Below are 15,856 nucleotides of genomic sequence, written 5' to 3' on the forward strand. Positions count from 1 at the left end.
CCAGGGTCATGTGATAGATTGGCTCCCCGGTTACCTCTAAGAAAGGTGACAGGCTGTGCTTGGGGAGACAGCTTGGGGAGTTTATTTGGCTTCATTGGATCCCGAGGCCGAGGCCCCAACCCTGGCCGGGGCAGCAGGAAGGCACCCAGAGACCCCTGGCCCCAGATGACCCCCAGGGCAGGGGGGGTCCAGGCACTGAACCTTGGGGCAGGGGCCACAGTAGCAGGACTTGGTCAAAAGTGCTGGTGACAGCTGAGGCCGGCCCCTCTCCCCTGCACCTCCCCTCCTCCCTGCACCACCCCTGGGGGCAATTCCCTGAGACAGGCTCTGGTCCTCCCAACCAGCTGGGTACAGTGTCGGGCCCCAGTGGGGCAGGTAAGTCGGGGGACCCACAGGTTGCAGGTGTGTGGGGGGTGCAGGCCCCCATCCAGTGTGAAGGCTTCCTGTGCAGTGTAGTGTTCCTGATCCCCAAAGAGGGCGGTCCCTGGGGGAAACCAAGGCAACTACAGAGACGTGCCCGGCTCCTGTTCCAGTGTATGCTGTGGCTCCTTCAGGGCAGCGGGAGCGTGGGGGAGCAGCCTGGCCCACTCAGGGCCCTGCCTCCGGTGCCCATGGGGCCTGGGCACCCATGTCTTTGGTCTGTGCCCTGCAGTCCTGAGGGCCCCCCCGGAAGGGGTTGGCAGGTGGAGAGTCCCAGAAAGGGTCCGAGTCTGGGAACAAGGTCCAGGGCGCCCGGCGGGGCGTAGGCTGTGGCGAGGGCAGGGGCGAAGGCCGTGGCCCAGCTGACACGAAGCTCCATGGGTCGATGCGGCTGCGAAGGGGTGAGGGCCGAGGTCGGCTGATGAGGCCCAGGGGCGGTGAGCGTGGGGTGCCTGGGGTGCCAGGAGCAGAGCGAGATATCCCTGGTGGGGGCGAGACAGTGCTTCCTATGAAGGATGGGGGAGGGGGCACAGGGTCAGACAGCCACCAACTCCTGGGTGTTCCCAGGAGGCACTGCCCTGCTCTGGGCCTCAGTTTCCCCATCCGTACAGTGAGCTACTTGACTTGTAACTTCCTCATTCCCTTATGCCCCATGGTGCATCTGTTTATTATGTTGTGGTTACCGGCCAGGGCATGCATCCCAGCTCTGCTCACTTTCACTTACTGGTGGGAGCCCTGACTCCTTGGATCTCTCTGTACCTTAACTTTCCTCATCGAAAAAATGGGTATGACAGGAGTACCGAGTTCACAGGGCTGTTACAGTTAAATGTGAATCTCTCTAAAGCACTAGGACAGTACATGGCACAAGGAAGCAACCAGTAGGAGTGTGCTGTCATCATAGTTGTCACCATTGTTATTACACTTCTATTATTTCACAACTGGCCTGGCCGGCCTCACCCCCTGGCCACTGGGGGTCTTAACTTAGAACTCAGTTCCCTAAATCCGTGCGCAGCGCCCTGAGGGTCCGGTTTGAGGTCCAGCAGACAGCTGCGTCCCGCCTCACTGCCCCGCATGACCCCATCAGCCCCTCCCTGCCATGCCACCGCGCAGGCCTGCCTCGGCCACTCACCGCGCCTCTCCTCGCGCCGGGGGCTCTTGGCGGATGGCTGGCCCGCGGGGACACCCAGCTCGAGCAGCAGGGGCGCGGGCGTGGGCGGGCCGGGGGCGTCGGGGCTCAGCGGGGAGGCGGGGGCGTCGGGCGTCTTGGGGGAGAAGCGGATGAGCGGGGACGGGGGCGGCTCGGCGGCGCACGGCGTGGACAGCGGCGTGGGGGGCGTTGGCGGCGGCTCCCCGCGCTCGCGGCCGGGGCCCCCCGGCGGCTGCAGGTCGCGGCCCAGGCCGAGCGAGGCGAGCAGGGCGGTGCCGCGCAGCAGCGCGCGCTGGATCAGCTTGGGCGTCCCCGAGCTGCTGCCGCGCTCCGAGGGGCTGGGCCGCCGTGGCTCCTCGGGTTCCGGGCTCGGCCGCGGGGGGATACCTGCCGGTGGGGGCGCGGGGGACACAGGTTAGGCCATCTCGGGGAGCGGGGGGCAAAGGGGCCTCTCATTGGCCGTGGAATAAGAACTGAGTTCCGCTCCCAACATTCTTTCTTGGCTCTGGTGCTCCCCCAGCCCACCTGCCTTGCCCATCTCGCACACACACGCACGCACACACACGCTGGCCTTGCAGAAGCAGGTGTGTGGGGAGGGCAGTGCAGGCTGAGGAACCAGCAGGAGGGAAGCCTGGGAAGCAGCCAGGCGCCCTGGAGCTGAGAGATGGCCCATGGACCGAGAAAGAGAGCCCCCCAGGAGGCAAGCTGTCAAACCACAGTGGGCCTCAGTGGCCTCAATGGCCAGCCAGGGGCATCTGCAGGGCCCCAGGGACATGGCTGGCCCCACTGACTGGTCCTGCAGCCCTGGGCCCATGTCTTCCTGGCTGGGCAGCCCTGGCCCTTCTGCACACCTGCCCCTACTCCAGCAGTGGCTTCCACACAGGTCAACTGCAACGTACACAATAGCCCCAGGAGGGACGCATCACTGTGCCTATTCCAGAAATGAGGAAACCGAGGCTCAGAGAGGTCAGTTGTTTGTGCCAGGGGTTCAGAGAGGTTAAGGCTCTTGTCTAAGGCTGCAAAGCCAGTGAGGGGTGGAGCTGACTTCACTCCAGGCAGGGGCGGCAGAGCCTCTGCTCTCCACCAGTTGCCCCCAGTCTTTGCTCTGGATTTCAGAACATCCGTGTCCTACTTGTGGGCCTAGGGTTGGCCTGACTCCACTCTAGAGCACCTGGGCTGGGACTGGGGAACCCATCACTGAGGAGGTAGGGGGGTCTGTGATGGCCTCCCACAAACCCCAATCTTGTCAGGCCCTCCTTGGTTCCAGAACCTGCCATGGCTCTCTGTTGCCACTTGAATAGAGTCCAGGCTCCTTGGCCGGGCTTTCGAAGCCTCTTCCCTCCTCCTCGGGCCAGGCATGGAGTGGGCCTGCCTGAAATGGAGCACTGGGCTGGGTGTCCAGGGGAAGAAATGCAAAGCTGGGAAAACTGAGCTTCTACTATGAACCAGGACTTGACTGGGGCGGTTGCTCTCGGCCGCAATCCTGACCCAGTCTGACTCTCATCCACCCCTCCCACGCCCCATCCCCATGGCCACTGCCTTATAAAATGCAAATCTGCTACAGCCAAGTCTCTGCTTAAGAACTTCCCATCAGTTCCAGGCCCTTCCTGAGCTGCTTCTGACCTGCTTTGCCAGCCTCATTCACTCAGTCATTCAACAAACATCTGCTGACCCATGTCCTGCAGCTGCACTGGGTTCCACAGACCCGGGGGATGCAGGCCGGGGACTCCCTGGCTCTCAACAGTCTGAGTTCCAGCCAGGTTTCTTCTTCCTCAGGTCTGGTGAGCCCTACACCTGCGCACACACTATTCCCTCTGCTCAGCACACCTGTCCAACCTCAGCTTACAGAGATCCCTTATTCACCATTCAAGACCCAGCTGAGATGTCACCTCCTCCATGAAGCTGTGATAGTGTGATTCATAATCAGAAATATATAGTTGGTCTTCATCTCATTCCTGGCACAGAGCTCCTAAAATCCTTGGGATTTCCTAAGTGACAGCAATCAAGGTGAGAGGAGTGTCTTTTGTTATTCACAAGGAACCCCTTTTAGCCATACCTGAGTTCAAATGAATGAGGGAGCTTCTGGACAGCCCCTAAGGATGGGGTCTGGTTGCCAGGGGAACCAAACAGGTGATTAGAGGGTTGGAACTTCCAGCCCCCACCCTCTTCTGGGAGGCGAGAGGGGCTGGAGATTGAGTTCAGTCCCCCAGTGGCCAGTGTTTGGATCAATCGATCAGGTCTATGAAATAGGGTTTCCAAAGAAACCCTAATCGAAAGGGTGCAGAGAGCTGGGTTGGTGAGCACATCAAGGTGCTGGGAGTGGCGTGCCTGGGGAGGGCAGGGCAGTGCTGTGCCCCCTCCCACACACTGTGCCCTATGCATCTCTTCCATCTGATTGTTCTGGATCTGTGTACTTTATTATAATCAGGTAATCTCGTAAGTAAACTGTTTTCCTGAGTTCTGGGGGCTGTTTATCAAATTATTAAACCTGAGGAGGGGGTCGTGGGAGGTTGGTCAAAAGCACAGACGACACCCCGGACTTGTGACTGGCATCTGCAGTGGGGAGGAGCGGTGTTGTGGGACTGAGCCCTTGACCTCTGGGCTCTGCCGCAAACTCCAGGTAGACAGTGTCAGAGTGAACTGAATTGTAGGACGCCCGGAGAACTGGTCAATGTGGGGAAAAATCTCGAATATTTGGTGTCAGAAGTGGAGTAGTGTGTAGAGGAAAACCAGAGTTTTTTCCTCTTCTCGAAGCCTTCCCAGGCCACTGTGGGTGTCTAATGCATTGATGCCTGGCTCACGAAATGCATCAGTACCTGTTTGATGGAAGAATCCATTCTTATAATCCTGGCAACAACCACATAAGATTATCATTATTATGTCATTTTACAGGTGAAGAAACTGATAATTTATAATGAGTTTAAACAGAACAAGGGAAAGACATATTTAAAATAAGCAAGGGAAATGGGACAAAAAGAAGTGAAGCCGGAGGCCAGTACACAAAAGGAGTGGAACGAGGTTCCTGCAGACAATGGTCTGAGAAACTGAGGTTCCAAGAGTTAAGTGACTTGCCCAAGGTCACTGGGCAAGGATTTGAATTCACCTCTAAGCTTCCTGGCAGTAAGAGTTGGCAACCCTGTTATTTAGGAGAAAACGGCACAAGCATGCTTAACCCAGAGATGAAGGTGAAATCGCTTCTGTGCGGCCTCAGGGAGAGGACATGGCCCCCGTGGAGTTAGTGGCTCCAGGGCGAGAATCCTCCCAGTGTAGACTGACTATACCATCAACATACAATCCACTGTGACCAGCTCCCTGGGGGCCAGAATGTCCGGGTGGGACGGGGTGGGGTGGGGGGGACAGATGGGGCTTCCCAGTGGTGTGGCTTATGCCTGGGACAATCTCATAGGGCCCTCTTTGATTCTCAGCCAGGCTTCTGACTCTGTAGGTGGCTGGGAGGTCAAGGTCACGTACTCTCGTGGGCCCAAGATAGTGACTGGAGTGTGGGCTTGAGCTAGGGGACCCAAGTGCTCAGCTAGCAGCTGGGCTGCAGCAGGTGACGTCCCTTCAGGTAAGGGAGCAAGCTTGAGAAGGATGGGGTCCAGACGCTTGTGTCCCTGTGCCTGTTCAGAGAGGCAAGGCCAAGGGGATCTGCAGACCATGGTCAGCGCTGCTTCAACCTACATGCCTGGGTCGACAAGACTGATTCACGTCCTCCATTGGCCCTTCTGGCCCGGTACTTTCTAGAGCAGGTGAATCCAGGCAGCCCCCTTGGCCTTCTGATTCTCAGTTCAGTGCCTGAAGCACAGCCAGCTTGGGGCAACGCAACTGCTGGGGCAGCAAATGGTGCAGCAGATGGGGGTCCAGGGCCCTGCCTCCGGAGTCAGATCTGGGTTCCAATCCCTGTTCTGCTGTGTGCCCTACATCAAACCACTTAACCTCTCTGTGCCTCAGTTTCTTCCTCTATAAAATGGAGCTAATAATAGTACCCACTCACAGTATTGCTTGGCATGTAAAAAGAACCTAATAAACGTTAGCAACTGTTACCACTATTGAAAGCAGGTTAGGTAATGGCGGAGGTGATGGGCTGGGTGGGGTGAGAGGAGCGAGGCTCAGTTGTTCGCCAAATAGGACTCTGCTCTGATGGCAGCTAGGCCGGGCCCTATATTCTGGCTGGGAGAAGCAGGTGTAGCTGGGGACGCTGAAAGAGCCAGAAGCGAGGGAGGCTGCACTTTTCTAGCTCTCACCAATGCTGGGCAGAGCTGAGCTGAGTCCTCATCCCTCTGACACGGGAGCCCCGCTCGCTGCCCCACCCCCTAGCTTCCAGGCAGTTTATAGGAGAGAAACCCCTTGTTCAAGAGAGCTTCCTTTCCGAGCAAGCTCGCTATGAGCATGGGAGCCAAACTATCTCTGGTTCAAATGCTCAGCTGGGGCCTTTAGTAGGTAAGCTCACCTCTCGGAGCCTCAGCAGCATCATCATCTCTAAGTGGAGATGATAACAGCACCTCCCTCACAGGACTGTATCATCATGGGGCACAGGAAAGCCCAGAACTGCTCCAGAGGCAGGGAGAATGGGCCTGGGATCCCCACCTGCTCAGCTTTCTTACCCTCTTCTCCTCCTTGGGGCTCCCCAGAAGGGACTCTGAGAAGCACAGTGTGGCACAGCTGCCTGGCTGGCTCCACTCCACAGGGGCAGTTTCCTTCCCCTCTCTGGGCCCAGCTTCCCTTGGGTCGCAAATGGGGGGTCTTCCCCTCTACTATCCCTGTCTTCCTACAGTTGCCTGTCTTCCTTCCCTCCCTAGAGCCTGCTGAGGGCACAGTGGCTGCCACAGGGCCAGGCCTGAACAGGGGGACCAGACTCTGGGCCCTCTGAGGTCTGGGCTGTATCCAGCTCAGTCATGGGCCAGACCTGGGTTCTAGGAATGATCTGCCCTGCCTGCTGGCTTCTTGAGGCCTCCCCATAGTACCCACAGAAGGAGTACAGCAAGAGCCTGCTTGGGCGAGACAGACCACTCACCGTTGAGTGCTGGGGGTGTGGAAGGAGATCCTAAGGGGGAGGAGTCATCTGAATCCAGGTACCACGTGGCTTCGTCCATGCGGGACCTTCTCCTGGGGAGGGGAGGAGAGTTGTGCTCTGTGAGTCTCAGGACTGTTGGGAAGCAGGTGATGCTGGGGTGGGGGGCACTCAGGCACTCACCTCCCATTCTGGGCTTCCCCAGGCTTGGGGGAACTGGGACCCCAGGCCCAGCACGCTCGCCGCTCTCCATTGCTTGAGTCCTCTAGACGTCGGGGGGACTGGCGGCCCCACGCCTGGCCTGATTCTGCAGGCTCCACTGTGGGGGGAAAACCAGTAGAATCTGAGCTGAGTTCAGGAGCCCTGATCCTCGTCTTCCCATCATGAAAGTCAAGCTCCAGGGGCAGGGGAGCAGGCTGAGCCCCGTATCATTCCCAGAGTGGGCTCTGGGCCACAGAGAACTGAACAGAACTGGGACAGGGTAGGTGGGTTTGGGTCCCGGGGCTGGCAGTGGGGTAGGACATCTCATTTAGTCCTTCAGCTGGCATTTGCTGCTGGGTAGTTAGTAGAGACCTTGGGGCAAACCGCCTGGGTTCCAATTCTGGCTCTGCCACTTATTAGCTATGTGACGTTGGGCAAGTTACTTTTTTCACTTTATTCATCTATAAAACCGAGATAATAATACTAATGATAGCTACCTCACAGGATAATTGTGAGGAATTAAGCTAACATTAGCAAAGCATTAAGGAAAATGAGTGGTGCATAGTGTCATACAATTGTTTGGCTAAAAAAATTAGTAAAATAAATGCTGCTTGGGGAACTGAAAAGTACAATCTAGACGGATAGGAGAGGGAGCCTGGGTGCGGGGAGGAAGACGAGGAGATAGTGGGTGGGATCCACCTCCGAGGACAAGGTTTGACAGAAAGATACCGGGTATGGGGAAAGGCAGGGAAGGCAAGGTTTCTTACACTGGATGGCCCGGAAGCGGGGGAAGGTGGGTGAGTCCCCAGCCCCGACCTCGAAGACGTTTCTCCTCCTGTCCAGGCCAGGCGAGGCCTGCACGGTGATGCGGTGTTTGAAGTCTGGGGTTGAGAGGAGGAAGCACGGTGCAGGTTTGTGGTGAAGAAGAGCCAGGATCCCAACCAGGATCCCAACTCGCCGGGGCCCTCGGCCGGCTCCCCGGCCACGCAGGCAGTGCAAGGATCGGGCCTGGACGGTGGCTGTGTGACTGGGGCCAGCCTCACTGCCTTCCCGCGCCCCAGGCTCTCAGTAAGGAAAGCCACCGCCTGGACTCCACCACCCAGAGGAGAGCGGCGGAGCAGCAGATTCCCGGGAGCCGGCCCGCCCCGCCCCTCGGCCTCCCCAGAACTTTCAAGGGCCCCGCCCCTTCCCGGCCGCAGCCACTCCCAGACCGACCTGCAAACATTTCCGCCAGGACCCGCCCACAGACAGAAAACCCACGCTTGGTCCCGCCCCTCCCAGCCTTCAGTTCACGGGCCCACCCACCAACACCCTAAGCCAATCCCAGTGCGGCCGGCACACAGGCCTGACCCCGCCCCCTGACACGCAGCCAATGGCGGGCGGCGTGCTGGGACCCGCCCCTTACCGAGGGGCATGCTGATACGCTCGCCGCCGTCGCGCGCGCGGAGTTTGCTGCGCTTGAAGGTGCCGCGGCGGCGGCGCACGTGCGGCCGCTCGCGGTCCACCTGCTGCAGCAGCAGCGTCAGCTCGCGCTCGAACACCTCGAGCTCCCACTGGGCCAGCAGGTGCTCGCGCCGCCGCAGCTGCTCCGCCTGTGACCGCTGCTCACGCGCCGCGCGGGTCAGCTCCTCCTCGCGGCTCAGTAGTTCCTGGGCCCGGGACAGTGAAGGCGGTGGGGTCAGCCGAGTACGCACCCTGGCGCCCACCCCCACTCTCTGCTCCACGGAGATCGGGGAGACACTCCTTCCCGGCGTTCCCTTCCAACCCTGAGACCCCGACTCCTCCCACCTTTTCCTTGGCCCGCAGCTCATCGAAGAGGCCTTGGATCTCACGCTTCCAGCCTTCCTGCATGGAATGGAAGGAGTCCCGCGGCATTTCCCGCAGGACCTGCGCCTCTAGTGCCTCCAACTGCTGTAGGATGGAAGCGAAGTCGGGCCTGCGGTGGGGGTCCTGCGCCCAGCAGTCTGGGGACACGGAGTGGCGGAGGGACAGAATAAGAAAGAGTCCGTGGGTGGATGTGTCCTGGGCCAAGGAACTCTTCCACTCATCCTCACCCCCACCCCCCTGCCCCGTCCCCTTACCGGCCATAAGCTGTGCGAAGGGCTCGGGGCAGGTGGATGGGATAGGCAATGTGAGTTTGTTAACTGCCACTCCGTAGGCCACAGCAAGGCAGTCGATGCCACGGTAGGGCACCTCCCCAGTCAGCAATTCCCACAGCAGCACTCCAAAGCTGTGGGCGAGACAAAGGGTCTGTGTCCCCTCCTCTACTCACTCATTGCCATTTCACCCCAAAGCAACCAGGGTCCCTCCCTCTGGGCTCTGCCTGTCTGCCCAGCCCTAGATTTTGGCAGCCACATCTGCCCTCTGCAGCCCCTTAGCTGGCCCAGTCCAGCCTCTACCCAGGCCGCACCTCCAGACATCGCTGCCCTTAGAGAAGGTGGAGGCCTTGATAACCTCGGGAGCCATCCAGGCATAGGTGCCCGCAGCACTCATTTGCGTGGTTTTGTGCCACTCGCGGGCCAGGCCAAAGTCCGTGATCTTCAGGGTCTTGTGCTCCATGTCATCTCCCTCAATGGGCTGTAGCAGCAGAACTGGGGAAGAGGAGGGCAGGACTGTGGGTGCTCCAGGCTCAGCTGGTGGGGACAAGGGAAGAGCTGGGAGCAAATTGTCATCCAACAGACATCCTGGCTGGGCAGTGGGGGCACTGAGGTGATCTTGCCCTGCAGAGCTCACAGCTGGGGTTGGGGTAGAATCAGACAAAAATAAAAATGCCAGGAATCATTTACAGAGGGACAACTAGAGGCCAGACCTTTTACACTCAGCTCTAGCATCCACACACGCACACACAAATTTGTGAGGTAGACACCATTATCCCCATTTCACAGATGACGAAATAGCAGGGAAATGACTTGGCCAAGGTCATACACAAATAAAGCAGAGATTCCAACCTGGTTTGTGTGGTTCCAAGGCCAGTCCTGTAACTTTTTCCTAATACTGGAGTGAATAGAAACTGGCAATATGGCAGCCTCTCAGCTTTTGTGGCTCCGATTTCAAGAGAAACCCATGTCTTGTCATTATGCTGAGGCAGGAGTGTGAATCAGAACCTCCCTCAGTGGGGAGCAGGCGGGAAACCGTTGGCAAGAAGGAGGCCCAGCAGGCACCGCAGACCCCTGGCACCCATATCGCATGGTGGCCAGTGCAGCCACTCCCAGGGGAGAGAAAGACTCTAAGACTTATCTGCTGACGCCGTTGGATGGAGGAGAAAGGCAGGGTCTAAGAAAGTAATGGGTCTTGGCCAGAAAGGAGGAGCTTGGGGCTAATGTAGGAGTGGATGGTCAGACTTGGCAGGGGCTCATGGCTTTGGCCCAAATGGGGCCACCAAACTCTGTACAGAGAGGAGAAGCAACAGCTTGCAGATCTCTCAAGACAAACATGGCTCAAATGAGAGAAGTGTTAGAGGAATAGAAAGAGGACAAAATCAGAGAGTCATCAAGAGTCTGAAGGGGCCTCTCTGCTTTTCTGGGTAGAGCCGACGGCATCACAGAGAAATGACATCCAAGCCAAGGACATTTTTGAACATGTGTTGTTTCTGGGCACACTTCTCAGCAGTCCTGCTCGGGGTGACTGCACCAGAATAAGGGCAGCTCAGGGTACTGGGGGTGGGGCAGAGGGGATGGGCGCCTAACCCAGCCTGGTGAGTCAGGGAAGACTTCTCAGAGGAGGTGGCAGAACCAGCATATTCACTTTTCTAGGCCGAAAGCCACAACCCCTGCTCCTGCTGCTGGCCAAGTTCTCTGGGCCTCATGGGGGCATCTGGCACTGCCGCCCAGCCCCTCCCTGCTGTCCTTGGCTCCTGGGGCCTCTGGCTGCTTGTGCTGTTTCCTCCAGGGCCTCCCCACCCTCAGCCTTTTCAATGCTCTCAGAGCCTGGCCTCTCCTGAACCTCTGCCACCGCCCCCGGGCTGTCTCGGCTGCCCCCTCCCCATTGGCACCTCCCACGTTTGGAGTTCTAGGCTAGAAGTCGATTCAGCTGCCCAACAGCTGCCCTGTGCCCTCAACAACCACCTTCATCGTCCCACAGTGCCTGGCAAATCTTCCTGCAATTTCTCCTAATTCAGAGAATGGTCCTGCATCTACCCTCTCCTCTGAGCCAGACCGGGGCTGAGTCCTGAACAGTAAATAAAGTCAAGGATGATGACAAAACCCACCTCTGAGGGTCATCCTGAGTACTACACAAGATGACACTGTCTAAGGCCTTGGCTCGGGGTCTGACATCTGGCGGGAGCAACTACTAAATGCCAGTGGTCCTAAACATTCTGCCCACTGACATCTCTCGTGTCAACTCCGTCCTTTCCATCCTCTATCACAACTTACTTCCCCCTTCACAACAGCCTCCACCCTGGCTGCTGGAGGCTAGGAACTGGACCATTTAGGAAGCCCTATACAAGGTCGTTCCAAAGAATCACAGTAGGCTGGGGGCAGGTGGCTGGAGTGGGACCAGGCAGAGGGGTCTGTGTGCTTGAGTCAGGGACGGACTCCCGTCTCCTTTGGTGCCAGGACCCACCCATCCTCTTGAAGACCAATCCCTGCTGCTTCCTGGCTGGGTCTCTAGCCACTTGTGGTACCTCGCAGGCTGGAGAAGCCCTTTCTGCACCAGTATCTCAGGCTGGGAGGCCAGCCTCCCCCTTTCGGTCAGGTAATCTGAGGCCCAGGGAGGGGCAGGAACTCACCCCAAGTCTCAGGACTTCTTTGTACTGGTGGCCTTTCTGCCACCTCCTGCCCCCAGCTCCATCTGACACCTTCATCTTCATCCTCACATCCATGTCCCCACTTGTTTTTCCAAGTGCCTCGAATCTGTCCCAACCCGAGTTGCTCTTCTGGGGTCTGTTGTACCCTTTGGGGTTGGGGTGGTCAGGGGCCACCTGGAGGAGAGGGGGCTAGAGATCCCCAGGCTCCAAGCCCCCACTGTTGGCTCCCTGGCCACTACAAGGGACCTGGTCCCCAGTCCCCTTCCTAGGCTGGCCTCTGTGGGGCTTGGGAGTGGCTTAGGCTGCTCACACCTCTTCCGCTTCCCTGCCATGGTCCCTACTTCTCCTTTCTGGGAGGCCCGGGCCAGGTCTCAAACGGGGGGGCTCCTTTTGGGGGAGAATTAGGGGAGGTCAGGCCCAGGCCGGGCTGGCTGGTCAGTCCTGTGACTCGTGGGCCTGGAGAATTCCCCCTCCTCTCCCCGCCAGGCTTCCTCACAAGGCCCCCATTGTCCAGGAAAATCACGCCATTGTTTCCTGCCTGCGCACCCCCAGCCCAGGGACTCCCCCCCCAATCCCGCAGACAGCACCCCGGGCCTAGGACTGGGGTCTGCGAGGTGGGAGGCCAGGCTTGGGGGGTTGAGGGTACCTTGGCTACCCTTTACCACCAGCCAGACTCTGGAAGGACACAGGGGATGGGGGGGGTTGGGTAGGGGTACAAGCCCTGGCTCCTTCCTCTCCCACAAACCCCCCACCCCCAGCTCTTTCCTCTCCTGCAGGCAGCTGGGCTGGGGAGGGAGCAGAGGCTGGAGCAGGGGCAGGAAGCCGGCTCAGGGGCAGCAGGAAACGCAGGAAGCGGTGGGGAGGGTGGGGAGCAGGGGCCTGGGCTATTGTTCCATTTTCTCTGGAAAGAAAACTAGAGGAAAAACAGAAGACAGAGTCCCCTCCCCCCGGGCCTTCGGGGAATCCCCCTCAGGCTGGGGCAGGGAGTAGGGGTCCCTAGATGGCTAGGGTCCAGGAGTGAGGCTGAGGGGTGGCCACTGTCCCTTACTATGGGTGAGAGGAGTGGGTGGGAGGGCTGGCAGGCCTCCCCAGCTCCTCTAGCCCTGGCATTGACTCCATGGCACTGGGTCCTGGTGTTTTGCTCCCCTCAAGCCCCTTATCTGTGGCCAGCCCAAGCAAGGAGGCTCAAAATATCCATGGTCACCCCTCCAAGAGCCGCCCATGTTTCTCCTGTAACCCCACTGGCCCCTCTGTACTTCATTTTGCTCTACAGCCTGCACGCTGGGTCCCAGCAGACTCAGCCCTTGTCCCCATGGCTGTGCTGGGTCCTACCTCCTCACCCTTGCTCTCATCAGGCCCTGCCAACAACTGTGGGCCTCTCTGAACGCTGCCTGCTTTTCTTCTGGTCTGAAGCTTGCCTGCTTCAGGAAGCCCTCTAAACCTGTCACTTGCTTGTCTCGGGCCCATGCCGCGCAGCGTGTGGGGCCTGAAATGGCTGGAGATGGAGTGCCTCACTGCTCCAGTCTCCACCACACCCACTCTAAGTGCTGATGCCAGGTGAGGCCCTTTTGGCGATCCAGCCCTCGAATGTCCATATCCACAGCTGAGGACCCACGGCGCGCCGGGCATCAGATGCCCGGGTTTCCCTAGTCCATGAAACGGTTTCACTCTCCCAGTCACTCCCTTTTTACAGAATCTGAAATCGAGGCTCTGAGTTGAAATTACCCGTTAGAGGTCATGCAGCCAGGGGAGGGGTGGGTCCAGCCCTGGTCCCAGCCTTGGCCACCAAGGGTGGCTATCGCCTCTGAGATGTCTGTTCAAGAGGAGCTACCCACCACAAGTGGAGGGGAGAGCCGGGCACCAACAGCACAAGTGTGAACTGTAGGGGAGGGGAGATGAGAAATGCCAGCAGCCAGTACTCTACTCCCTTGAGGTGGTGGCCGTGGCTAGGCAGAATGATTATGGCCCACCTGAGCGATCCCAACTTTTTAACTTGGCAGCTGTAAGCTGGGGTCAAGGACTCCTTCTGGGGCTGGGGCACAAAGGTCTCTGGTCAAGTGGAACTCCCCTAGGGCAGGAGCTCCTGCTTTCATGCAGGTCCCCAGGTAGGCTCAACTGAGAGTTGGCAGTGGGTGTGTGCTTGGGCCATGCCACCCTCCAACCACGCTCCCCAAAACTCACTGTTGTTGGACTTGAGGTCTCGGTGGATGACAGGCACCAGGGCCTCGCAGTGCAGGTAGTGCATCCCACGGGCAATTTGCACGGCCCAGTTGACCAGCACATGGGGGGGCACACGCCGCCCAGCCAGGGCACGGCTGAGGGGCCCACCGGCCGCGTACTCCATCACCAGGCACAGGTTGGGCTCCTCCAGGCACACGGCCTTGAGGGCAATGATGTTGGGGTGTGCCAGCATGGCAAAAAGCCGGGCCTCCTGGCGCACACTCTCAGCTGTCACACTGATGTCCTCATCAGGGTCCTGACGAGCTGCCTTCACAGCCACCAGCTCACCTCGCCAGCTGCCGCGGTATACCTTGCCGAAGCCACCAATGCCGATCACCTCCTCCAGGCGCAGCTCCTGGAAGCTGGCCACCTCGCAGGGGGGCGGGCCGCCGCCCCGAGACACATAGTTGGATGGAAAGATGCCCACCTGTCCGCCCACCTGGCCCGCCCACCAGCCCTCATCGCCTGAGATAGCTGCATCCCGGGACAGCACCTCCACACGGTCACCCTTCCGCAGGGCCAGCTCATCCTGCCCACTGGGCTCATAGTCGAACAGGGCTGTCCACACAGGGTTGGCATAAGCCGCTGCCTTCGGGGACCCCTCCGGCCAGCCTCCTCCGCTGCTGCCCCCACCGCCCCCACCGCCACCGCTGTTCCATGACCCCAGTGGGCTCTTGAGGAAGAGGTTCTTCAAGGGCTCCATGGCTGGGAGCCGGCGTTGGGGCGTGTGGGGGACCTTCCCTGGGTGTCCCTGGTCCCCACCCCTGCTGGCTGCCGAGGCCCTAGTCCCGGAACTTGGGCATCCGGGCCCTGGCCCTCAGCCCCAGACCCACGCCTCTCTGGGGAGCCAGGAGTGTCGCCTCCCGGCCCCCCGCATCTCGGGCTTCTAGAGGACGGCACCCCAGGGCAGTGTGGTCAGGCTCCCGGGGTGGGACCCCGGGGCCTCCGGCGTCTCACCATGGCTAGCTCGGAGGGGCCAGGGCGTCCCTCAGTTCCGGAGCAGTCCTGGGAGCCTGGCTCTGGCACCCGCCAAGTGTAAGGTGGTGCCAGCGAGGGGCAGCGCCTGGATTCCGGTTAGGTTTTTTTTGCACAGGGGGTGGCTGGAGCGTCCCTAGTTGGGCCGAGCTGCCTGTTCCCGGCCCGGCTCCCTCAGCCCGACGGCTCCAACCCCGTTCTCTTCTTCCTCCTCCCTTTGTACTTTGGCCCCGGGGGCGGGAGGCAGAGGTGGAGGGTGGAGTTTCACTTTTTTCCGCTCTTCTCCCTCCTGCAGGAAACAGCATCAGATGACGCGAGCGGGTAGCACCGCTCCCCTCCCAGAGGCTGCAGGCGGCTGGGCCGGGGAGTTCCAGGGTAGGCAGGCGAGGAGGGGCAGAAGGAGGGGAAAGGTAGGCCCGACGCCCCATCACAGCAGGTTTAGGGTCGAAGTTGGTCTCTGCTAAGGACGGGCCATCCCCGCCCTCTGCATACGCATCAGCAAAATGGGGTGAAGAACTTGGCTTGGGAGTGGGGCGAACCGGAGCCTGCTCTTGGCTACGAAGTTGCAGGGCTGTGTGACCCATCCTCTTTGTGCCTCATTTTCTTCATATCTGAAGTAGGGGCCAGAAGCTCCGCTTTCCACAGCTGCTGGGATGGGGGTGGCGAAGACTGGAGGAGGACGGAATTGGCTGCACCTCAAGCTCTTGGAGGGGGTCGTCTAAGGCTCTCCTCACCTGGGAAACAATCCACTTCTTCACGCCCCTTCCCCAGTGGGCAGAAACCTGAGACTGTTGTCCCGAAATCTGCCCCGTGATAGGGTTCAGAATAGCTAAGCGTCCCTTACAACCGCTGGGTTGCCCCCAATCGCCTTGAGCCTGTCACTTTAAGAAAGACGACGCTTTCCTATTTCGACTATTCCTGCCTGTTCTCGAGGGTCTTCCTCTACACGCTAGGTCTGAGCTCTGACCCGGAAGTAGAGGCCGCTTGGGCAGAGAGACGGTCATGACGTTTGAGGTCCAGCACTAAAAGGGCGGACCAAGAGGGGCGTGCTTCGGCAGCGGAGAGCTCTCGCCCTACCCCTGGGGAGTCCACGCCTCCATCCTTTTCCCCGCCTCCTGTAACTCACTGGGAGAGC

General features: G+C 59.5%; 1 protein-coding gene across 5 annotated transcripts; it reads right to left on the reverse strand.

The window, feature by feature from the left end:
* Positions 1 to 59: 59 nt before the first annotated feature.
* Positions 60 to 15,007, reverse strand: MAP3K11 (mitogen-activated protein kinase kinase kinase 11). 5 transcript variants are annotated; one of them, XM_044762610.2, is made up of 10 exons: positions 13,708 to 15,007; positions 9,190 to 9,370; positions 8,861 to 9,009; positions 8,568 to 8,743; positions 8,185 to 8,428; positions 7,547 to 7,660; positions 6,762 to 6,897; positions 6,582 to 6,673; positions 1,550 to 1,954; positions 60 to 926 (listed from the first exon to the last, which is right to left on the reverse strand). In XM_044762610.2, exons 1-10 carry the CDS (start codon positions 14,447 to 14,449, stop codon positions 589 to 591), a joined length of 2,577 nt encoding a protein of 858 aa, XP_044618545.2. In that variant the 5' UTR covers positions 14,450 to 15,007; the 3' UTR covers positions 60 to 588. The 5 variants fall into 5 exon arrangements, with proteins under 5 accessions (XP_044618545.2, XP_044618543.2, XP_070344277.1 ...); XM_044762608.2 differs by having other exon boundaries at positions 9,190 to 9,412; positions 13,708 to 14,947; XM_070488176.1 differs by having other exon boundaries at positions 60 to 902; positions 13,708 to 14,942.
* Positions 15,008 to 15,856: the final 849 nt, after the last annotated feature.

The sequence above is a fragment of the Equus asinus genome, chromosome 17, assembly GCF_041296235.1.
Source record: "Equus asinus isolate D_3611 breed Donkey chromosome 17, EquAss-T2T_v2, whole genome shotgun sequence".
NCBI classification, from domain to species: domain Eukaryota; kingdom Metazoa; phylum Chordata; class Mammalia; order Perissodactyla; family Equidae; genus Equus; species Equus asinus.